General features: G+C 43.3%; 1 protein-coding gene across 1 annotated transcript; it reads right to left on the bottom strand.

The window, feature by feature from the left end:
- Window positions 1-1,517: 1,517 nt before the first annotated feature.
- LOC143315647 (NLR family CARD domain-containing protein 3-like) lies at window positions 1,518-13,124 on the bottom strand. Its single transcript, XM_076722972.1, has 7 exons — window positions 13,026-13,124; window positions 9,055-9,283; window positions 7,064-8,900; window positions 6,805-6,978; window positions 3,341-3,514; window positions 2,240-2,286; window positions 1,518-2,071 (listed from the first exon to the last, which is right to left on the bottom strand). The coding sequence occupies exons 1-7, from the start codon at window positions 13,122-13,124 to the stop codon at window positions 1,518-1,520; spliced, it is 3,114 nt and encodes a 1,037-aa protein (XP_076579087.1).
- Between the last annotated feature and the right edge of the window lie 12,697 nt (window positions 13,125-25,821).

The raw sequence follows: 25,821 nt of genomic DNA, 5'->3' as shown, positions 1-25,821 counted from the left end.
TAAAGTTTGGATGAAATGGAACAAAGTTCATCTGATTTCATGAATGTGATCAAAGCGGAAGAGACTTACCGTGTGTTTGTGTGTTCAGGAGGCTGAAAGTGATGATGGAACGTCTGACTGAGTTTAAAGTGAGAGAATCAGCTGATCACATGATCAGCGTCCTCATGACAACAGCAACAACGACACACTGATGCACAAAAAGCACAACGCACACCGACACACACAGACGCACACCGACACACACAGACACAAACCGACACACAACCTTTAAAACACACAGAGGAAGAAACACAACATTTAACAATAAAATCACACAATTTAGAAGATAAAACGTACAAAAAGTCCTAATTTAAGAAGAAAAAGTGACATATTTCAAACGTTTGGAGTCACATCACAATACACAACAACACACAGAAATACACACAGAAACACACAGAGACTCAGTCAGTACGACACTGCAGTGAAATGGTGAAAATGTGAAATATGTTGTGGAAAACATTGAGAGAAGGTTGAATTTTAGAGGAAGGTTTTGAATATGAAGCAGAGATTTTGCAGGAAAACCAGCGTTTGTTCGTGTGTTTCCTCTCAAAGTTCACAGTTTGTCGTGTCTTCAGTGTGAAATCTGGACTCTGTGGTGTTTCCATTCATCTGACTCACTTTGATTCTTCATGTGGGCTCCCTCCTCTTCATTAGTGGGATGATGCTGCCCCCTGCTGGACTGGAAGAACTCGACAATCTGCACAGTTTCATGAAGGTGTCGGCGACTCAAAACCTGACAGGACAAAACACCTTCACTGAACTAAAGAGAGCAGCTTCATCTCAGTCTGCGCTTTGGCTTTTTGTTACACTGTGGCCAAAAGTGTGTGGACGGCTGAACTTTCACTCAGTGTGTGATTAACCTGACTGTGACACCGTGTTCATGCCTGTGCTGCTACATCAACCTCCAGTCTTCTGCGCTCAGCCTTTCCAGCAAATTCTGAAGCTGCTGTTTGATCCCAGTTGGACACCAGAGCATCACTGAGGTCCAACACTGATGGCGGTGATCAGGTCTGGCTCACAGTAAGTGCTCCAGTAAAAAACCAAAGGTGTTGGATGTGGTTCCAGTCATGGCTCTGTGAAGACCAACTGACTTCTTCTACAATAAACTGAAATTCTTTATGGACAACAGCATCAGAAACGTTTCTCATATCTTTCAGGAGTCCTGACCCGAAGAAAGACCAGAAAACACTCACAGCAACATTCAGCTTTGATTGGAACAAGATCCAGAATAAAATCAACACACAGCTGAATGTTCAAGTCAACAGTGTTTCCACAGTTTAATGATCACAGCTTCCATCTTTAAAGGACTGGAAGTGGAAGAAGTTCACAAAGTAAATGAGGAATCTTTTCAATCATTTTCAACAAAGTTCACTGATCAATTTATTCCAATAACCTGAAAGACTGATGTGACTGAGATCCTGCACAGACTCAAATGATCTGTTCAGCAGTGTTTCTCTAACAGGAGGAGACTCTCCCTCCTACAGAGGACACAGAGACACTGAGGAACCAGACCTGAACCTGAACCAGAACCCAAAGCCAGGATAAAGAGGTTCAGTGAATGTGGTGTTGAAGGTGTGGAGGTGGATCAGTGAGTCAGAGGAGACTCTGTAGAAGGACAGAGTGCCAGCAGGACAGTCCACATACACTCCTACTCTGTGAGAAACAGAGGAGGAGGAGGAGGAGGAGGAGGAGGACATTGTTCTGTTATTGTGAAAGACAGAGTAATGACCATCAGACCAGCACAGACTCCAGGACTGATCATTCCATCCAAACACACACTCTGAACTGTCTCCTTTCCTTCTGATTCTTCTGTAACTCACTGATACATCAACTCTTCCTCTACACTCAGCCTCCCAGTAACAGCGACCAGTCAGACCAGTTCCACACAGCAGCTGAGGCCACCAGTCAAACCTGTCTGGATGATCAGGATATGACTGACGCTCCTCCTTCACATATGTCGTCTTCCTGTTGTTGTCAGACAGTTTGATGTTTCTGTTCACTGTGTTTGTGTCCAGTTTGAGTTCACAGGAATCTGATGGAGAGAAGAAGAAGAAAACAGCTGCAGTTATTGATCCATCATCTGTTGATTGATGGACAGTTTGATGATGACATCAGAGATGTGAATGAGTGATGTCACAGTTTGAAGATGGCTGAATGTGCTCTGCTTTGTTTTCATCAATCAAATTAAAGACACACTTACACTTCCTCAGACCTGGTCTCAACCATCGGACTCCAGCAGGCTCCACCCTGAAAGGAGGAGGGGGGTCAGAGCAGCACCTCCTCTTTCAGCATGCAAACATGGACGTTACATCACTCTCATACACACAAACACAATATGTTGATCCGGCCTGCTTCTCCCTGCTGCCCCTAAACCTCTTCAGCTCTGCTCAGACACTGATAGCGACACTGATTCTCTCTCATCATTAAATCTGCCTTCATCAGCTCATTTCCTCGTTTCAATCTGTTGCTGACTTCTATTCTAAGCTGCTTCACTCATTGATTGCTCTGTTGCTCTCCCACATGTGATGATCAATAATCAGTCTGACTTTGTCTTCACTCAACAAACCAACAGAGCTTTAATCATTGATTATTGGAAACGGTTCTCCTCGTCATGTCCCATATGTGACCATGCTTCATGTGTTCATTAGAAGAGTGAATACTGTCAATAAATTCAATATCTGAGACAAGTCATCATGACTCTGTTGTGTGGAAATCTTTTCATGTCAAACTTCCTGAAGTTCACCAGAACAAGAAGAGCCGCTTGATGTCTGCACATGGAAATATTTACAAGCCATGTTTGCTGTGAAGACCATGTTCAGTCCAATTGTTCTCCACTGATGAAGGAACAGTCCAACATTTTGAGGAAAACACTTGAATGAAGCATCTCAAAAGTCCTGCTCTGTTCTGTGGTTGTCAGGTTCCAGCAGTTTGAACTAAATAGAACTGCTTTGGAGTTATTGGAAGCTTGTTTTTATGTCTTTTGGGGACAAAAAGGACATTTGTCAAACTGACAGACAGTTCTTTTTCCATGCAGAGATCTGTCCAAACTGCATCAATTATGACCAACAGGTCATTATCATGTTTGTTCCTGGAGATGTTCTCCTTGAGACCTCCAACACAAATATGTCCTTTTCATGTTCAGCCAGTGTTTATGTTGTGATCAAAGGACAAAAGTTTCCTACATGTTTGATTGTTCATGTCTCACTCACATCCACCATCAACCAAAAAGACAGACAACATGTTTCCAGCTCTTCCTCCTCTTTCACACTGACTGACTGTGGCTGCAGCAGCGTCTTCATACCTGAGAGTGTCCAGTCCGCAGTGCGGATCCTCCAGTCCAGCAGACAGCAGCTTCACTCCTGAGTCTCCTGGATGATTGTAGCTCAGATCCAGCTCTCTCAGATGGGAGGGGTTGGATCTCAGAGCTGAGGCCAGAGAAGCACAGCCTTCCTCTGTGATCAGACAGCCTGACAGCCTGCAAACACACAGAACAACACACATGGAAGATCATCTGAGGGTCCTGCTGTGTCCGTCAAATCATTGCTCTCAAAATGCAGAGATTTGATTGGCTGCACAGCATCACGTGGGAGGATTTACAACACATAATATTTCTCAACAGTTTCAGTGTTTTAGGTCAACGACTTCACAATTGACACTTCACTTCCTGAGGTCCTCAGCGACACCTTTGTGGAAATTAATCATGACTGAATCAGGAATAAAGTGACGTCCAGTGATTAATGTATGTATGTGTATGTATGTATGTGTCCAATTAATGTATGTATATGTCAAATGTGTGGACTTCTGAGGTTAAAGAAAGACATCAACGCTTTTATAACAAACAGTAACTTGATCTGACCTGAGAGTTTCCAGTGCACAGTGTGGACTCTCCAGTCCAGCAGACAGCAGCTTCACTCCTGAATCCTGCAGGTTGTTGTTACTCAGGTCCAGCTCTCTCAGACTGGAGGACTGGGATCTGAGGACTGAGGACAGAACTTCACAGCTTCTCTCTGAGAGGTTACAGACACTCAGTCTGAAGAGGAAGAAGAAAAAGAACATTCATTTTAAAATGTTGAGTCTCTTCTCAGCATGTGTTCAAATCTTTGCTGTTCCATCATAAACATGTTGTAGATGTGACAATAAATAATAAGTGAATCAGGAATAAACAGACATCCAGAAACCAACGTCACATGATATAAAAAATGAATCTGGAAGAAAATGAGTCTCATTGATATTTTGAGTTTTTGTGAAATCATGTTAAGAAATAATTTCACAGCCTTCACTCGAACGTCGTCTTTTGTGTACATGTGAAAAAATAGTATGTACGAATCTGAATGTGTGAGTTTGATTTAAAAAATCTCACAAATGAAAGTTTGGTTTAGTTTCAGTTTAGCTGAAATCTTTTTCCATGTTTGAAAAGGTTTTGTGCAAACAGATAATCTGAATATACTTCAGATATTTTCAGCAGTGAAGTTTCAGAGTCTGAGAGACTGAAACACAAATTTCCTATCTTTGTGAGTGACACTGAAGTTTCAGCCACAAGCTCACTGAGCTGGTAGGAAATAATTCACTGAGCGTCTCTCAGTCCACGCAGGCGTCCATTCATTGTCCTCATGTCTGTAAGAACACAGCTGTGCTGCTGTTCCACTGACTGAAAGCTCAGAGTTGTGTGATATATTCAGAGGAACAGTTTGAGTCAGCCATAGAGGCTGTGTTCTGTGGAGCTCTGGTTGTGTCTGTGGTTGAGGCTGTCACAATCCCTCCTGATGGCCACACACATCGAGCACCACTTTGCTTCATTCTCTGGCGAGCTGGACCCAGACCCAGCTCTGAGACAGGACCAGCACCTGCCAACAGCAGTCTGTCCAGCCATTGGATGGACCCTGCATTCGCCATCTTCCCTGATGAGTCCTCTCTCTCTGGTCAAAACAAACCCTGCCCACACCTGACCTGCTCCAGACGAGGTTCTGTTCACAGTTTCAGACTGAACTTTAATTCTTCTCCTGATGGTTTTCTCTATGAGGATCCAAACTCTCAGCTGAGGGAATACGTTCTGCCTGCAGACCTGCTGATCCAGACGTTCAAAGCCGTGTGACCACAGCAGAACAAACCTGATGCTTCATGTTGTTTTCAGCCACAGGAACCTTCTTGCATTTAGCTGGTAATCAATCATTTTGTCTCTGTTTGCTTCACGTCATATTAACACTTTAAATCTGACACAGCAGATCTTCATCACACTAAAAGAATGATGAAGGTACAGAATCTAGAGACCACTTTGGATTCTGGTTTTATGTTTGGTTCTGATTTACTGTCAGTTTCATTTGACACTGCTGGTACTGCAGCTAATAGAACAACTGATAGTCTATTGGTATTTATCATCGGCTCGTAGCTTTCTGTCAGCATGTCTCTCTTGTTTTTTTTGCAGGAACAGTTTTGATGAACCAAACATCTCTTTTTTTTGGAATCTGCACAGAGGCTGATGAAGAAAACCTCAGTGAACAAAGAAAGCTGTTTTGTCAAACTTACACCATAGTTCATCCTCCAGCGCTACACGTGATACAGCCTCTATGCTTGTCAATACAAACACTTGATCTGACCTGAGAGTTTCCAGTGCACAGTGTGGACTCTCCAGTCCAGCAGACAGCAGCTTCACTCCTGAATCCCACAGGCAGTTGTTATTCAGGTCCAGCTCTCTCAGACAGCAGGGCTGGGATCTGAGGACTGAAGACAGAACTTCACAGCTTCTCTCTGAGAGGTTACAGCCACTCAGTCTGAAGAAGAAGAAGAAAAAGAACATTTATTTTAAAATGTTGAGTCTCTTCTCAGCGTGTGTTCAAATCTTTGCTGTTCCATCATAAACATGTTGTAGATGTTGATTCATTGTCTTCATGTCTGTAAGAACACAGTCATGTGTCCTTCATGAGGGGACAGTGTCAGACCTGAATCCAGTTCCTGAATCTCATGTTTAAACCTGCTGGATGAAGTTTAAAGTTTCAGACTCTCGAATGTGCAGTTAGAAATAAACAGGAGGCTCTGAGAGTGACTGAGTCCTGAAACTAATATATGAAGTGAATGATTTAAAGGATCAGCAGTTTTCTGTCAGCATTCCTCTCTCGTCTTATGTGCAGCAACAGTCTTGATTTTCCTCTTTTATTTTTTACATTCTCCAAAGCTCTCCATTATAACAACCTGTTCCTCTGGACTGAAGGAGGGGGGGACATGATTGGTCTTTTTTGTGGTGACAAAGAGTCAAATGATGAAGCAAACGTCTCTTTTTATGGGAACGTGCACAGAGCCTGATGAAGGAAACCTGAGTTAACAAAGGAAGCTGATAACCACCGTCGTGATGCCGTTATCTCTGCCTGGAGTTCATGTTTAGTTGAGGCAGCTCACACAGAGGAAGCCTGGCTTGGTCCACTTTGTTTTGTCAAATTACAGATTCGCAAAATATTTCTACAGCGACAAAACTTTATGACACATCTGCAAACTTGAATTTGAGGGATTTTTCTTCTTAATTCTCACATTCAGACACATGCACAGATTTTTCTGACATGCACAGAAAAGATGATCTACAACTGCAGACTGGGAAATTATTTCTGATCATCATGTCACAAACTCAACATCATCAATCTGTCAGATATCTGAAAATAAAGAAAAGAGACTGAAAGATTCAAATCCTGACATGAGAGAGACTGTTTAAACTAAATGAATCTCTAAATGTACAGAACTAACTTAAATCTGTCAACAAAAACAGTAACTTGATCTGACCTGAGAGTTTCCAGTACACAGTGTGGACTTTCCAGTCCAGCAGACAGCAGCTCCACTCCTGAATCCTGCAGGTTGTTGTTACTCAGGTCCAGCTCTCTCAGACTGGAGGACTGGGATCTGAGGCCTGAGGACAGAACTTCACAGCTTCTCTCTGAGAGGTTACAGCCACTCAGTCTGAAGAGACACAGGAAGGAAGCAAACAGTAAGTTCGATATCAGAGTATTTATTGACGAAGAAACTTTACTATCTCTGTACTTACAGAGCTTTGTTGGAGGCTTTGACCACTGGCAGCAGCCTCAGAAGAGCCTCCTCTGAAGCAGAGAATTTCTTCAGGTCAAACACGTCCAGATCTTTTTCTGATGACAGTAAGATGAAGACCAGAGCTGACCACTGAGCAGGAGACAGTTCATCTGTGGAGAGACTTCCTGAACTCAAGGACTGTTGGATCTGATCCACCAGAGAACGATCATTCAGTTCATTCAGACAGTGGAACAGATTGATGCTTCGCTCTGCAGAAGGTGTCTCTTCAATCTTCTTCTTGATGTACTCGACTGTTACCTGACTGGTTTTTGAGCCACTTCCTGTCTGTGTCAGCAGGCCTCGTAGGAGAGTCTGATTGATCTGCAGGGAAAGACCAAGAAGGAATCGGAGGAACAAGTCCAGGTGTCCATTTGGACTCTGTAAGGCCTTGTCCACAGCACTCTGGTGGAGATGTGTTAGTTCAGGTTCACTGTCTTTGAAGACTTTTGCCAACTGGACAACAAGTTTAGACCCTGCACGTTCATGGGAGGTTGTTTGTTCTTCTGACAGCAGATTGACTCCAGAGCTGCTGAATTTCAGGTGGACACGCAGAGCAGCCAGAAACTCCTGAACACTCAGATGGACGAAGCAGAACACCTTGTCCTGGTACAGTCCTCTCTCCTCTTTGAAGATCTGTGTGAACACTCCTGAGTACACTGAGGCTGCTCTGATATCGATGCCACACTCTGTCAGGTCTGATTCATAGAAGATCAGGTTTCCTTTCTGCAACTGATCAAAAGCCAGTTTTCCCAGAGTCTCAATCATCTCCCTGGTCTCTGGAGTCCACTGTGGATCTGACTCAGCTCCTCCATCATACTTCATGTTCTTCACTTTGGACTGAACCACCAGGAAGTGGATGTACATCTCAGTCAGGGTCTTGGGCAGCTCTCCTTCCTCTCTGGTCTTCATCACATCCTCCAGAACTGTAGCAGTGATCCAGCAGAAGACCGGGATGTGGCACATGATGTGGAGGCTTCGTGATGTCTTGATGTGGGAGATGATTCTGTTGGCCTGCTTCTCATCACTGAACCTCTTCCTGAAGTACTCCTCCTTCTGTTCATCAGTGAACCCTCTGACCTCTGTCACCATGTCAACACACTCAGGAGGGATCTGATTGGCTGCTGCAGGTCGTGTGGTTATCCAGAGGCGAGCAGAGGGAAGCAGGTTCCTCCTGATGAGGTTTGTCAGCAGCACATCCACTGAGGTGGACTTTGTGACATCAGTCAGGATCTCATCGTTGTGGAAGTCCAGAGGAAGTCGACACTCATCCAGACCGTCAAGGATGAACAAAACCCTGAACTCTTCAAACCTGCAGATTCCTGCTTCTTTGGTTTCAGGAAAGAAGTGATGAACAAGTTCCACCAAGCTGAACTTTTTCTCTCTCAGCACATTCAGCTCTCTGAAAGTGAACGGAAACATGAACTGTATGTCCTGGTGGGCTTTGTCTTCAGCCCAGTCCAGAGTGAACTTCTGTGTTAAGACTGTCTTCCCAATGCCAGCCACTCCCTTTGTCATCACTGTTCTGATTGGTTCATCTCGTCCCGGTGAGAGTTTAAAGATGTCTTCTTGTCTGATTGTGGTTTCTGGTCCGTGTGGTTTCCTGGATGCTGTTTCAATCTGTCTGATCTCATGTTCATCATTGACCTGTCCAGTCCCTCCCTCTGTGATGAAGAGCTCTGTGTAGATCTGATTCAGGAGGGTCTGGTTTCCTGCTTTAGCGATCCCCTCAAACACACACTGGAACGTCTCCTTCAGGTTAGATTTAAGTTTACGCTGACCAACACCAACAGGACTTCCTGATTGAAGACACAATAAATAAATCAATAAGTGACTGACAAAATTCAGATGAGAATTTAATGTCCTTGTCTGAATATATTTTTGTCCATCTGTCGAGATATCAGTGAATGTTCCACTGATCCAGCAGTTAAACCTTTAGAGAAATCCTCTTACTGCTCTGCAGACGCTCAGCCAGCTCCTCCTCCTTCATTCTCCTCAGGAAGTGCTGTGTGATCTTCAGAAATGCCTCTCTGCTGCTCCTCCTCTGCTCTGCATCCTCACCGTCCAACACCTCCTCATCCTCCCCCTGACTCTCTAAGCATTCTGGGTCATCTGGACTCAGAACCGTCTTGATCTTCTTCAGCTCGTTCCTCACAAAAGAGACAATGTTCTCCTCCAGCAGCTGGAACAGAAGATGATATGAATGACACAAACTGAAAACATGGAAGCAAACATCAGATCCATGTTGGACAGACTGATGCTCCACTGGTCTAAAGAGTGCAGCGTGGAGATTATTGTCAACAGAACAGATGTGAAAGCAGCTGTTGTACATGTACAGACCATAAATATGGAGTCCAGGTGAGTTTGATGCTGCTGGGCAGACTGACCACTGGGAACCTCTGAGCTCTCCTGGTGGACTCTGTGGAGGAATCATGAAGAATTAGCTCACATCATGTCTGTCCACACAGAGACAACACAAGCTGAAGGTCCTTTGAGCTGAAGTGTTGATTCCAACATTGAATTAGATGGTTTCCACTGTCATTAAAGTGCTGCTCGTACTGCTGATCCCACCGTGAATCAACAGTCCAGTCTGCATTTCTGTGCAGCTTTCACTTTACTGTGTTGGTTCACCAGCTTGTCTAGTTGAGTAACTCCAGGTCTCATTGACCCCTAAAATACTGTGGACAGCATCACACAGCTCACACAAGCTAACTGGATGCTACCTGTCCAGCACAAATTGGCAGTGAGTCACAATGAAGTGAGTGAAACATGAGACAAGCAAAGAGAGAAGCAGAGAATACTGGATCAAATCAAAGCTGAGGGTGATTTCACATCCAGCTGTGTTTCAAATGAAAGCTGGAACGTTCTTCTCTGGACTACATGAAGGAAACAGGTGCAGCTGTTGCTCATAGAAGTTGTTCTGGCTCCTTCCTTTATTCTTGGACAACATGTATTTGTTCTTGTCCACTTGTTGGACACACAACACATATTTGAGCTTTGTCTCCTCTCTGAGCTCCTGCAGCCTTTAGTTACCCATAACACCCTTCTCTGCATCAGACGTCTTCACAGAGGCACAACTCCAGCCTGATGTGAGGCGCCATGATGCCGCCGTCAGTGTTGTTCTTGACTTTGTGAATCCATCAGCAGCATCAATCACAAACAGACTGTGTGTTTCCTCAGACTCTCTGTGTTGCTTCATTCTGTGTTTCACAGCAGCTGATCTCAGTCCAGCTGTTATCACTGACATGTTTGTGTTTGTGTTGTCACATGACTGAAAACCACAACATGTTGATTTGATGGAGGAACTCAGTGGAATCAGGGTTAGCCTTCATTAGCATCTGTTAGCCTCAATCAAGTCACTGTTTTAGACTCATGCAGTCATCAGTCAGAAGGTGTGTGTGGAGGAAATGTTCAACTGGAGTCAAGAGTTGAAGACTGGTTATACTGGGCAGCTTCCACATGTGAGGATACAAACGAATGAGAAGAAGAACGATGCTGAAAATAAACAAACAGGTTTAAAAAACTTCTCTGGATAAATAACAGTTCAAACAAGAATCTGTGATATTTTGATGTTATTAACAGTTTACCTCTTTGCAGCAGACGGTCGATCTACTTTAAAATCAACGAGGCGACCCATCGACCGTTCACTCTTCAAGGACACACAGCTGGGTTCAGGTCCAGGTCCAGCAGAGGCTGGTCTCCCATCGATCCTGTCAGACACAGAGGAAGACCACCAGGGATGGAAATTGACTTTTTTTTCTTCAGACTCAGAAGCTGCTGGAGAAACTAGCAGCTATCAACAAGAAAAGGATCAACACACCAAAGTTCAATCAAACATGAAGCTGAATGATTTCAGTCTGTGGATCATCGCTTCATTTGTCCATCAAATCTTGGACCAAAGCAGGACTCAACGGACTGATTTCTGAGCAGATTTTACTGTGATTGACAGACAACAAACTAAACTGTGGAGTCCATCAGCACCGACTCTGTTGGTCTGTTTTCTAACATTTGCATCACGAGACTCAGCACAAATATCCTGACTGTTATTTAGAGACGATGGTCGCTGAAGCATTTTAGTCCAACATTCAAAGAGGAAGTTTGATGGTAAAGAGACTTTGGAAGGTCCCCACTGGATTTGTGCTGAAGCCTCATATTATCCTCAGCTTTCAGTGTCCACATGTGGACATGTCAGTGCTGTTTAGGGACAGACTGGACAAATGTCCTTTAATGCTAATCTAGCTCTAACCTTCATCATCATTCTAGGACAACATGAACATTAGAAGGACAACTGGTCAGACTGGATTTAATGAGGACAACATCAGCAGTGGACAACATGAGGAGGACATATGGACATTTCAGGTCAAATTGTCCAACACGAGTTTAATACTGAGAACAACTTACTGTCCGTCAGAGACATGTTGCTGTTTAAATTTAATGAGGCGATCCATTGACTTGTCACTCTTGAAGGACACACAGCTGGATCCAGATCCAGGTCCAGTTCCAGGTCCAGGTCCAGGTCCAGGTCCAGGTCCAGGTCCAGGTCCAGCAGAGTCTGGTGGGTCCTGCTGTTCTGGCCTTCAACACAACACACACACAGCTTTGAGTGTGAATAATGATGGTGGAGAGATTCCAGTGCTCTGACATGGAGACGAGTCCTGGACAGTCAGAGATCCTGGTCTCACCTCTGAGCTTCGGTCTGGCTGTCACCGTCCCCACACAGACTGGTTTTCAAGGGACGGACTCCATCCTCTCTGTCCTCACACCGATTCATGCTGCTGAACTCACGTCAGCTCACACACACTTTGATCTGGAGAGGAAACACAAATCATTCATGTGCACATCAGCTGAAATCATCCTTTCATGGTTTCTCCTGTCCAAATATCAGCTGCTCCTCCTCTGATTGGCTGTTATCTCGTCTTTCATATCAGTGTCAGCTGAATGCAGTCAGACAGCAGTGTGAGGCCGAGCTGCTGTACTTCTATCAGTCCACTAGATGGCGCCATGAAGCTGCAGTAAAGTGAACACACACTTGATGGCTGGACGACCGTTGACATCCACTGACACACACTGACTGAATCTGACAGGAAGCTTCAGTTTGTGGAATATTCAGTAAATTCAACCTGACTGAAAGTTTCTTTACGCCTGAATGATCCTCGATCATCGATAAGTGAAGGAGAGAGTCAAATATTTACACAGGAGGAATATAAAATAGCAGAAATATTCAAGTAAAGTACAAGTACTTCCAGAATGTACCTCTTCATAACATTACTTCAGTAAACTAGTTACTTTCCACCACTGAGAGATCCTTTCAAAATAAAAGCCTGTCTCAATCAAGCCCTCTCAGGTCATATTAAAAGAGGAATCTTTGATTTGATTCTTGATCACATTGAAGCACAAAGTAAGAAAAAGAAGCGACACTCGTTGCTGTTGGAGGAGAGTTCAGAGCTCTGACAGCTCATTTAGTGACACAGTTACAGATTGAATTGAGAAATAAAAGGTTTCAGCTCCTCACAGCCCTCTGAATGCTCCTTCCTGCTGTCTCCACATCAACTATTGAGGATCAACTTGCTCTGCTTCTGCTCTTATTCCAGCGTTTACACTCACAAACATCCACACAACATGGCCGATTTTTTTAACGGAGCTGCTTTCACCTCCTTCGTCCAGAGTTCACAATTAAACTCAGAGTTTGAAGAAACGATGGACAGAGGTGCAGATCAATGTCGTTTGTGCTGAAGCTAAGCTAACCACAGCCTGAGAAAAAGACACCTGAAACAAGTTACTTTACCTTCAGTTGAAACTTCAGAGGAGAAAACAAACTGCGACACACCGAAGGCAGGACGTGAAAGTGAAGTTTAAACACTCACCCAACTGGAGAAACCAGTTTACACCAACAAAAGTGATCAAACTGGCCGACAAGCCCGAACTTGCAGGTCTGTTTGAAGCTGCTTCGTTGGTTTGGGACACTTCAGCTGCAAAGACAGCTGGTCCAGCTGCTTCTGATGATGATCACAATCAGACGACATGACAGAGTCGGTCAGTGGGTTATTTTAGCTGTTTAGCAGCAAAAGGAACGGAGCTGCAGACGTCAGATGGAGTCAATGGACTTCATGATATGAACCAAAGATGAACAAAAGCAATGAACAGCTGGAAAAGACCTTCTCCTCTTAGAAGACTTGGCTAAAATGCTGCTTTACTGTGACTCTACAAGTGATTGAAGTTTGCAGGTTTGTGAGATTTGGGGTCTCATCAAACACACTTGTGGCCGTCAGATTAGACTTTTGTCCATTGTTGTCAGGAAGGAAGCATGTTAGCGCCATCGTGTCTTCCATTGGAATTCATTTCTGTGTTAATGACTCAGGATGATGAGACATCTTTGCTCTTTCTTGTCTGTTACCTCTGAAAGAACATTTCTGCACCCCAAGTGACAAAAAGCACCTTTATATCCAGGTACAACAATGCAGCTGCTGCAAAGGTGCTGAACTGTTAGCCAATGAGCTACAGCTGGAGCCACATGCCATGTTGTGCCTTTATGAGGCACAAATGTTCCCTTACATTCAGAGACAAAATGGACTGAAAGAACAATGAAAGTAAATCCTTTTTTTACATGTGAACCGATCAGTTTTCAGTGGATTTCAATGAGAACGTCACTCTGCTGGGAAACTTGTAGCACGTCACAAAAAGCAAAAGGTGGAAGGAGCCATTCGCTAATTGATGAGCGCAACAAAACTCCACGTCACAGCGTACACACAACAGAACTGAGCGGAAAGTACATCAACGAGACGCAAACTCCTGATTCACATGCAGGGTTAGAGTCAGTGTTTCAGCACTGACGCTGGAGGCATCGGGCTTTGAGATGTTCATCAGTCACTTCTGAAGGCCAAACACACATGTGGAGCACTGATTTACAGATTTAAAGAGGAGGCTTCAAATTCTGAGCGTAACATGCAGAAAATTAACAGGATATTAATTCTGCATCAAACACATTCAGGAAATTCAAATGTGGGATGCTTTTCAACTCCTTCCAGGAACTTCATGAAAATAATAATAACAAATAACATGAATTGAAAAATTTGAGCTTGAAAACAATCAGTTAATGAGTTACTTCACTCCATTTTGATGATTGATGATGATTTGCAGCAGCAACATGAAGACAGTTTCCAAAGATGAGATGTTTCAGACGCCCAGGCAGCACACTCGCTGCATCAGCTGTTTTTATCATCAGTGGTTTTCACAGGAAGGTTTAAAGGTGCAGCAGCATGAAGAGCATGAGTCACGAGGAGGTCTGAAATGGGAACAAACAATTCTGGATGGAAAACAAACTCAGTTTATATGATGGGTTCGTCTTAATCTGAGTACTTAGTTTAGTCTTAATCATAAAAAGTGAGACGTCACATGGACTTAATCTGAATGTGATGACCCACTGAAGACATAATTTCATCGTATATTAAGGTAATCAACCATACGTCGAACAGGACATTAATTTTTCAGTTTAGCCATATTTTTTCTTTATAAATCCAACAAATGTACCTTGAAAGTTCCCTGTAAACAGAGAGGTGGACTTTATGGGTGCACTTAGCGTCTATTTTTCAAACTACGCTCATTAAAAGAAGAAGCAAAGAAAACACTAACACAGCTGACCAAGTCTACAAAATCCAAGCTTTAAATCAAGCATGTCTGCAGGAGACGGTTCATTCCTGAATCCAAGCAGTCGTCTAGTGTTGGTGTATTTACGTGAGGTGGACCGTCAGTACCGCAGGACAGTCCAGACGCCTCCTCTCCCACAGTGATGGTCCATCTGTCCTCTGAAGACAGACGTCAGGAGGTTCAGTCTGTCCCTGAAGTCCATTCCTGCAGTGCATAAAAAGAACAACACTAAAAGTCACTGCAGCTCGTTCAGACTCAAAACTCCTTCACAGACTGAATGACCTCAACTGGAAATGTTTAGTTTACAGTGGCAGCAATTTCATGACACGGTCGAGACGTCTTTATGTGTCTTCAGACGCTCATTTTGTCGACGTTCACATGAAAGTCAACAGACACCAACATGGATTTCTGTTGTCAAAAGACAGAAAATGCTCAGATTGCGACAGATAACGACAGCGACATGTTTTTACACCACCAACAGCTGGACGCAGTAAAAACACATCAACATTACTCCAGTATTCAGAGAGAAATCTCGTCCATCGTCCTTGTGAGTGTCCTGGACTCTCAGATCACTGCATCATACAGATGGTCCCAACATTGAGACAGCACCTGAAGAGGACTAAACCATCCAGGACCACAGGAAGGTGATGGACTCCAGAAGCAACTGACATGCTCCAGGATGCATGGAGTGTCCTGACTGGGAGTCTCAGAGAATCCCTGAGCACAACAACAACAACAACAACAACAACATATATCAACATATACAAAACAGCAGGTCTGTGCTTCAACACCTTCTACACCAGGTGTGAGAGGTCCCCGACCACAAACTCTGATGGCCCACTGTCCCCCCACTGAGGGTTCTGCATGATGCCAGAGCCAGACAGCAGGCCAGGAGGACAGTGGCAGTGGTTTGACTCTAAAGTTCTGGCCATCTCTGACACACTGGACCTTTATTGATACTTGTGTAGCCCGATGGTCGAATTATGGGTTAAAAATAATATGTGTGTGAGCATAAAGGGTTAACTTCATTTGATTTATCCTGAAAACCAGAAATAAAAACACGAGACATAAAATGAAACTAAGAGGATAAAATGACATTTAATAAGAGACAATAGTAAGAATTTGAGAACACTTAAAATATCTGTGTACCTAAAATATAGGACTATGATTGTAAATGCGCAGACGCACAGACATATTAAGAGCAGACGCCGCATTGGTTGCTGGGGCGTAAGAAATGCGGCCGCCATCTTGGACCGGTCATCGTACTTCTAGTTGAGCAGCAGAAAGAGCAAGTTGCCAGAGCACTGTGCCGCATATTCATGTTCAAATCAGCGGACCATCGAAAACAGGGCATGAGGGATTACGTTTCACAAGTACGATTGAACATTACTATTGGTTGTATTTTGTGAATCGAATATTACTGTACTGTATTTATGCCCACCAGCGAAATCGTAGCCAGCTAGCTAGGCTATGCCGGTGTTCACCCGTCTATGAACTGAGACTTTATAAGCCATATTCTATAACACTGACTTAGATTACAACTGACACAAGAATGCTAAAACAAATATTACTGGTATAACATTGACCAGCGAATTTTACTCAGGTGGCACAGACTGTATTATTCACATGTAATTCACCCTAACAACAGCAAGCTACCTCTGATGTCTCATACCCACCCCACTTACTTAAAAATACAGACAACTGAACATCTGACTGTAGAATAGTTTGCAAACAAGGTTATTCACAGTTTAAGCAGTTTTGGTTCATTATCAACAGATATGCATCAAAATAGGAGTTTTGTTGAAGAAAGGTTGTAAGAAATTTGAAGGAAGAAAAATAAGCTTGACCTCTTTTGTAAAATGTTTTTGTGTAGACTCTCCCAAATCTCCCGTTTTCATATTGAAGGTTTCCCAAAGACAAAGATGTAAGGAAGAAGTGGGAGGTGGCTTTGAGGAGGGAAGGATTCACTGCAAGTGATTCCTTGGTGCTTTGCTGTGAACATTTTAAGCAGGGCGATTTTGATAGGACAGGTCAGATTGTCCGACTCAGAGATGGTGTTATTCCATCCATCTTCAGCTTCCCAGTTCACCTCCAAAGAGTAGGTGTATCATCATAAGGCTATTAGCATTCATAAACGTAAATATTCTATTGTCAATCACAGGGCAGGGTGAGGTACTTACCCCTGTATATTCTTTTTCATTTTAGCCAGAAAAGGGCAAGACTACATCTACTTCCAGAAGAGCTGAAGAGAGCCTGTCCATGGCCTCTCAGGAAGATCCAGAAACTGGAACCTCACACCCACAACCTCAACCTAATGATGTGAGTATTTCTACTGGAAACATCATATCATAATGGTCCTGAACATATTAAAGTCTCACTTGTTTGCTGCCACTCATATTAAACACACTCACACATAAACCCATTCACATGCAAGTGAAGACATGTTGAACATGCATTCCTGACACACACACTCACACTCACACACACTCACACACACTCACACACACAGAGCTGGCAGTGGCTTTGACAGGTGATGACTATAAGAAAGAATGTGGGCCATTCATTAGTGGTGTCAAAATGATGTGTGTGAAGTGAAACATCACTCAAACCATGTTCATCCCTCTCTCTAGGATCATGGCTATGCTTTGCCTGCTTCTCCTACCTCTCTTAAGACCAGACTCAATGAAGCCCTAGCAAGAGTGGAAAGTCTGGAGTGAGAGAAGAAGAACGCCATGGCCAGAGAAAAGAGGGCAAAGACCACAGTAGAGAGTCTTTTGGGGGATTTGAGGGAAAAGGACCTCATTAATGAAGAGCTCAAAGAGAGGCTTGAATTCTACTCAGGTAAAACGAAATTAACACTTTGAAATTCATGTACATGTTATTCTTACACTCTTTATTAAACTCTTTAGTTATTACCTGAAGGGGACTGATTCATTTTTTCTCATAAAATTTCAGGTCTTCAGATAGACTTCATGGCAAAGCAGGGCCATGAGTATACCAAAGACTACAGGGAGTTTGCGCTCACGCTCCATCTACATGGTCCGAAGGCATACAAGTACCTCAGAGAGACTCAACACTTTCCTCTCCCACATCCACATACATTACAAAGGTAGTCTTAATGTTGTCCAGTTGAATTTTTGGCTATTACTGATGCAAACACGTTAAAGAGGTAGTCCTCAATTTTTTTTTTTTTTTTACAGGTGGCTGCGTTTGGTGGATGACAAGCCTGGCCTGAATAAGATGATGCTGGATATGCTGGAGAGAAGATGCCAAGAAGATCAGGATAAATATGGATGTGTTGCACTCTTGTTGGATGCCATGGCCATCAGAAAACATGTGCAATATAATCCAAACACCCAGTCAATGTCTGGATTTGTGGACATGGGTGATGGAAGCAGTGAGACTGATGTTGGTACTGAGGCTCTTGTGTTCATGGTGGTTGGCCTACAAGGACACTGGAAGGCTCCCATTGCATACTACCTAAGTCTCTGTCTCCAGACACACAAAGGGTCCTTCTCAGTCATGCTTTGGAGGAGCTGCGTGCACGGGGCTTTCGGGTGGTATGTGCAACTATGGATGGTCATGCCTCAAATGTCAGCATGTGCAACCAACTTGGGTGTGAGCTGAAGGGAGACCCACCAGAGCCGCTTCAGACCAGTTTCCCGCATCCGGTGACTGGCGAGACAGTATTTGTAATGATGGATGCTTGCCACATGTTCAAGTTGGCACGTAATATGTTGCAGGTAAATGATGATCGTTGTAGACCTATTTGTACAAGTTATGACTCTGCTGCTAAAACTTATATCTAAATATTGTTATTTGATCATTTGCAGTTATGGCTGGACGGGATGATCACATTACGCTGTTTGCATTTGTTTGAGCAGTGGCTGATTCTTACTCTGCAAGCTTACAGTCCAATTGCAGTGACCACTGGACAGATCAATTGGAGGTACATTAATCATCTCAATGATGTGCAAAAAAGGATGGACTGCACGCTGCCAATAAAATTACAGACAAACATGTCTACTTTGAGAACCACAAGATGAGGGTGTCCCTGGCTGCGCAGACACTGAGTCCCTCTGTGTCAGTGGCTCTCTGCACAATGAGGGATCTTGGGTACTCTCAATTTAAAGACTGTGAGGCAACGGCGGAATTCATTGAGGTAATACTATTAATGATTATAGAACCAAGCACATGTTTAAAAAAAATAAAATAAAATAAAATTTGATTTGAGCATCAGGAACAATTTGTTGACAATTCTGACTGACTCTAAATTCATCATAAATACAAAAGTTTGTACATAACCTTACACATACCTTCACAGATGTTTGAGTGGTAAAGCTCTGAAATTTACTGTAGTACAAAGCAGAACTATGGAAATAAGGAAGTCAAGCAAATACTAATATTTGCATATTAACTCATGAACATACAGTTTAGAAATAAGTACTCTGTTCTCTGTATATTTTGAATAGATGAGTATTGATTTCAACTATCTGATACCTAATGAAACCCTGTAATGATAGTGATTTAGATGCCGATATTTCTTCATAGATGATTGACAGGCTGTTCGACATAATGAATGGACGCAATCCTCGTGCCAAAGGATTCAAAGCTCCCTTGGGTGCTTTGAATCAGATGGAGAGAAAAGCGTTTTTGTCGAGAGCCAGGGAGTACTTGCTCACTTTGGTGACAAAAGATGGAACACCCCTTCACCGATCGAAGAGGTCTATTAAAATAGTGCTTGTTATTCATGCATGAACAGTTCGTGACATGAGTTCAATTTTAATTACAATAAATTCTGAAAATACACTTAATACCTTTATATGTTATGTCTTAGGAGTAATTACATATTGTGTGCCTGTTTTCCATACAAGGCGGCTGGAATAACAATCCATCTGCAGGCCAGTTCCAGGCCATCTTCCGCTGTCTGATGGTTCAGTGTGGTGTCTCACCTAGTCCCCGGAGACCGTGTAGGCTGGGTCCTCCGAAGGCTCCTCCGTCGGCCGCATCAACTATCGGTAAATGGAACGGTCTAGCCTTCAGAGCATTTCCTGATTGCGTCACAACGTCATAACTTCTTCCCTCCTAACCCGGGAAAAACACACGTACGGGGTGCAGAGATGTGCCCATACAGCTCCTATCGCTTGTAAGAGGAGCGAAATGTAGCCTATTATACAACTTACAAATTCACCTGATGTGAATATCTTCACAGTTACAATAAGATATTAGTTGACATGTGAGCTTGTAACATTTGTAAGTGAAGGGTTTTAATAAGGCTAACAGTTAACTGAGCTCCTCATATCAACAGGTCGCCATTATTAAAAAAAACAATCTGTGTGCAAAGCATCTTGGGATATGGGAGGCCGCGAAGGATAGTAGTGATGCGTCCTCCGAATACAGGGAAAAGGAGGACGCATTTGTCGGCTGCGTTTGGAGGATCCTTCAAATTTGGACGAATTGGGACAGCCTTCACACACCGTTATGACGTAATCGGCCTTCAAATTCACCCTCCGAAGGATACAGCCGCTGATTTGGGACACAGCTAGTGACTCTATGGTGTTTCCATTCATCTGACTCACTTTGATTCCTCACGTGGGCTCCCTGCTCTTCATCAGTGGGATGATGCTGCCCCCTGCTGGACTGGAAGAACTCAACCATCTGCACAGTTTCATGAAGGTGTCGAAAACACCTTCACTGAACTAAAGAGAGCAGCTTCATCTCAGTCTGCGGTTTAGCTTTTTGTCACACTGTGGCCAAAAGTATGTGGACGGCTGAACTTTCACTCAGTGTGTGATTAACGTGACTGTGACACTGTGTTCATGCCTGTGCTGCCACGTCAACCTCCAGTCTTCTGCGCTCAGCCTTTCCAGTAGATACTGAAGCTGCTGTTTGATCCCAGTCGGACACCAGAGCATCACTGAGGTCCAACACTGATGTTGGTGATCCGGGGCCTCATTTATAAAACATTGCGTAGAATCCAGACTAAAAGTGTGCGTACGCCCAAAAGCTGAAAATGGCGTGCGCCAAAAAATATTCGGATTTATAAAACCGTGCATACTCACACCTGCACGCAATTTTCCCTTTATAAATCACACTCCACCTGGAAGAGGTGGATTCACCTCACATCTCGCCCCCGACACGCCCACATTTTACCATGAATGGTCAATGCAAAGTACCTCATGAATGTCTTTGCATATAAATATGCCTGCTGATCAATGGCATTTTACGCTCAATCATGGCAGAGAAAAGAAAAAGAAACGGGAGACTGAAATCGAGGTGCTTGTGGGTGAGGTGGAGGCCAGAGAGGATATTTTGTTTGGTGGTCACAGTAGTGGCGTCACGAATGAAATAAAAAAAATGAGTGGCAGGAGCCTTGCTCCCTGCTGAAATTCCTCATGTCGGGGAGGTGGTTGTGGATCGGGGTCCTCGTGGTGTGGGGGAGGGAGGCCATGCGGGAGGGGAACAGCATTCCCCAGTGCCACATTGCGCAAAACTCCACAAGCCATTATTATTTTACACACCTTTGTCAGGTGATAAAGCAGTCTGCCCCCCGAGGCATCCAAACACCTCCACCGAACTTTGAGGAGGCCGATGGCTCCCTCCATGACGGAACACGCGCGAGAGTGTGCCACATCGAAGCGCACCTCCTCTGCGCTCTGCGGGTTGGTGAAGGGGGTGAGGAGCCAGCGCTTTAGGGGGTAGCCACTGTCACTTGTAAGGTATAACAGAAGGCAAGGCAAGGCAAGGCAAATTTATTTGTATAGCACAATTCATACACCAGGCAATTCAAAGTGCTTTACAGAAGCATAAAAATACATTAAAATCATACATTTCAAAGAAAGAAAGAAAGAAAGAGATTAGAAGAAAATAGAAAAATAAAAATAAAATACAATTAAAGGAACATTAAAAACAGAAGCCAGTAAAAGAAAATAATTTAGCATTTAAGACAATAATTTAGCATTTAAAATGATTACTTTAAGTAAAAGCTATAGCAAATAATAATGTTTTCAACCCTGATTTAAATGAGCTGACAGTTGGTGCAGACCTCAGGTGTGCAGGGAGAGTGTTCCACAGGTGAGGAGCATAATAACTGAAAGCTGCTTCACTTTGTTTGGTTCTCATTCTGGGAACACACAATAGACCTGTCCCTGATGACCTGAGAGGTCTGGATACTTCATATGGAGTTAATAAATCTACAATATATTTCGGTCCTAGACCATTTAATGCTTTGTAGACCAACAGTAAGATTTTGAAGTCTATTCTTTGACTCACAGGAAGCCAATGTAGTGATCTGAGGACTGGTGTAATATGGTCCATTTTTCTGGTGTTTGTAAGGACTCGTGCAGCAGCATTTTGAATCAGCTGTAGCTGCCTAATTGATTTTTTGTTTAGGCCAGTAAAGACTCCATTGCAATAGTCCAACCTACTGAAAATAAATGCATGAACCAGTTTTTCCATGTCTTCTTTGGACAGACATTCCTTAATTCTGGTTAGATTTACTGGTGGTAGTAGGCTGATTTGGTAATGAGCTTTAACTGGCTGTTAAAATTCAGGTCAGAATCAATAATTACACCAAGATTTCTGGCTTTATCTGTTGTTGTCAGTGACATGGAATTAAGGTGAGCACTGATCTTTGACCTTTCATTTTTGGGGCCAAATACAATCACTTCTGTCTTATCTGCATTAAGCTGAAGAAAATTCTGGCACATCCAGTCATTGATTTGATGAATACACTCACTCAGTGAAAGTAAGGGACTGTAGTCATGTGATGACACAGAAATATAAAGTTGTGTATCATCTGCATAAGTATGATAAGAAATATTATGTTGCTCCATAATCTGAGCTAGGGGCAACATGTAGATATTGAAAAGAAGTGGTCCGAGAATGGACCCTTGTGGCACCCCACACATCATCTTTTGTTGTTCAGACACATGCTCACCAATTGACACAAAGTAGTCTCTATCTTGTAAGTCAGATTTGAACCAGTGTAGTACAGTGCCAGTGAGTCCCATCCACTTTTCTAGTCTGTCAAGAAGTATGTCGTGATCAACTGTATCAAAGGCAGCACTGAGATCTAATAATACTAAGACTGAGGTTTTGGAAGCATCATTATTCAGAAGTATGTCATTTAAAACTTTGATAAGTACAGTCTCAGTGCTGTGGTGTGGACGAAATCCAGACTGAAATGCATTAAAAAGATTGTTCTGCATCATGAAAGCATGCATTTGTTGAAAAACAACCCTTTCAATAATTTTTCCTAGAAAGGGAAGATTTGATATTGGCCTGTAGTTACTTATCGCTGAAGCATCCAGATTAGTCTTTTTTAGGAGAGGTTTTATTACTGCAGTTTTCAGGGCCTGGGGAAAGTGACCAGACTGGAGAGAATTATTTATAATCTGCAACACATCTGGAGCTATGCAATTAAAGACATTTTTAAAAAAGTTTGTTGGCAGAGTATCAAGGCAGCATGTTGTGGATTTTAACTGTGATACAGTTTCTGCCAGCCTTGTATGATCTAGAAGGTTAAAATGTGCTAGATTAACTGGAGAACAAGAAGGCACAGATGGACTTATCATTTTGCCTGAGCTGGAGCTGCACACTGTTTGTCTTATCCTTGAAATTTTATCTGTAAAAAAGGCTGCAAATTCATTGCATGACTTGTTGGATAGCAGCTCAAGAGGGACTGATGCTGTGGGGTGTGTCAGTCTATCCACAACAGAAAACAAAGTGCGGGCATTATTACAGTTTCTGTTGATAATCTCTGAGAAGAATGCTTGCCTTGCCTTCTTTAGTTCATGGTTATAGGTGTGGAGACTGTTTTTGTAAATCTCATAATGAACCTGGAGTTTAGTTTTTCGCCACCTGCGCTCTGCCTGTCTGCAGACTCTTTTCTGGACTTTGACCAGTGTGGTGTTTCTCCAAGGTGTCTTTTTCCTTCCTGATAAAACCTTTGTCTTAACTGGGGCGATGGAGTCAATAATAGCCATAACTTTGGAACTGAAACTATTTACAAGGTCATCAGTTGAAGCTGAGGGCAGTGTTGGTGATGGTGTAAAACACTGAGTAAAGACTGCACAGGTGTTATCATTAATATAACGCTTTTTGATTACCTCTGTTCCACTTTTGTTAAGAGTAGCAGGTATGGCCATTTTAAATGACACACAGTAATGATCAGAAAGAGCAACATCCATCACCACAACCTCAGAGATATTGAGCCCTTTGGAAATAACCAAATCTAATATATGCCCTTTGTTATGTGTTGAATGTGTTACGTGCTGAGATAGGCCAAAATGATCCAGGATGTTTAGAAGTTCTTTAGCACATCCATCTTTGAGATTATCAACATGAATGTTGAAGTCACCCACTAACACAACACAGTCAAAATCAATACAAACAACAGACAGTAGATTGGCAAACTCATCGGAAAACTTTGCATTGTATTTTGGAGGCTTGTAGATGGTTACGAAGACAGGGAGACTTAGATTGAATGGCAACATATTCAAAAGATTCAAACTGACCATAAGAGACTCTGTTGAATTGAATGCTATCATTAAACAAAATGGCGACTCCACCTCCTCTCTTATGCATTCTTACTTCACTTATGAAACTGAAGTTCGGAGGGGCTGACTCATTGAGAACTGCTGTGCTGTTATCTTGTCCTAACCAAGTTTCAGTTAAAAACATAAAATCAAGCTTGTGCTTGATGATAAAGTCATTGATTAAGAATGATTTGCCTGCCAAAGACCTAACATTTAAAAGAGCTAAATTAAATGTGCTAAAAAGTCCAACATCCCCATTTTCTAGAACATACTGTGGCTGACGTGGAATACATGTTAAATTCGATGATGTGATGTTTCTGGAGAGATGGGCCAATCTTCTCCTCCTACCTATTGAGACATGAATCACTGCTTCCGGCACAATGGGCCCTGGCTTTTCCTTGGAAAAGTCAGGCATAACATTTGCCTTAAAAGCTGGACCCGGAACACATCAGTTACCAACACAAATAGGTGGCTGTGCTGGGCTCTTACTAGGGGACTGGAGTAGGTTCAGATCAAGCCGTGGAGGGGGTGGAGGTGGTGCCCGTCGGCGCTGTGGTGGTGGAGGGGGACAGGGTGGTTGTAGGGGGCGGGGTGGAATTTGGGGGGACAGGATCCCAGATGGGCGAGGGGTAAGTCTGATACCCGCGGTGACAAGTTTGTTCATTTGGTCAGTAAACTCCAGCAGGGGGGAGGATGGTGATGGGATACCCAGTGAAGATGATGAGCTAGATGGAGTTTGGGCAGTTGGAGATGGTAACCTAGGTGGAGTTTTAGTGGTTGGAGTCAGTGAATCCTCACGAGCAGTGGCCCCTGGTGGAGGACACGAGGCATCCCCCTTTTTGCTCTGGCATCCTTCATGGTTAGAGCATACAGGCGGGGGGAGAGTTGGTTCTCCTTCATGTTTTGGTGTTTGCTGCTTTTGTTTGGATTCCTCTTGTCTCTTGTCCTTGGGAGTGGGAACAGTGTTACGCAGGAAGAAAGATAGGTTGGAGGCAAAAAGTTTTACTCCTGACTTGTTTAGGGAAAGTCCGTCTCCTTTGAAAAAATGTCTGCGGTCCCAGAAAAAGTTGAAATTGTCAATAAAATGCATGTGGACATCACATGCAGTTGAAAGCCATCTGTTTACTGCCAATAATCTGCTGAATCTCTCTCCTCCTCCTCTGACTGGTGGTAAAGGCCCACTGAAGAAGACCTCAGCATTCAGAGAGCTCACTGCATTTAGCAGTTTATCTAAATCTTGTTTGAGCACTTCAGATTGTCGTTTCGCAATATCATTTGCCCCTGTGTGCAGTACAAGGTATTTCAAAGTTGGAATTTCAGGAAAGCACAATACTTTCGTGTTTCTGCTGTACATGCTTCCCACGTCTTTAATAGCAGAATCACCAACAACCAGAGTCTCAGGACCAGTCAGTAGCTTTCCGTGTAGCTTTCTGGCTTCTGACTTCCTGTCAGGCCTTATCCTTCTCTGTGAGTCCGAGGAGTTATCCAGGTTTTCAGTTGGAGATCCAGGGTCCTGCAGTAGTGGAGCAAACCGATT

Source organism: Chaetodon auriga, chromosome 23 (genome assembly GCF_051107435.1).
Source record: "Chaetodon auriga isolate fChaAug3 chromosome 23, fChaAug3.hap1, whole genome shotgun sequence".
NCBI classification, from domain to species: Eukaryota; Metazoa; Chordata; class Actinopteri; order Chaetodontiformes; family Chaetodontidae; genus Chaetodon; species Chaetodon auriga.
The sequence above is the reverse complement of the archived record's forward strand: the minus strand, read 5'-3'. Positions and strand labels throughout refer to the sequence as shown.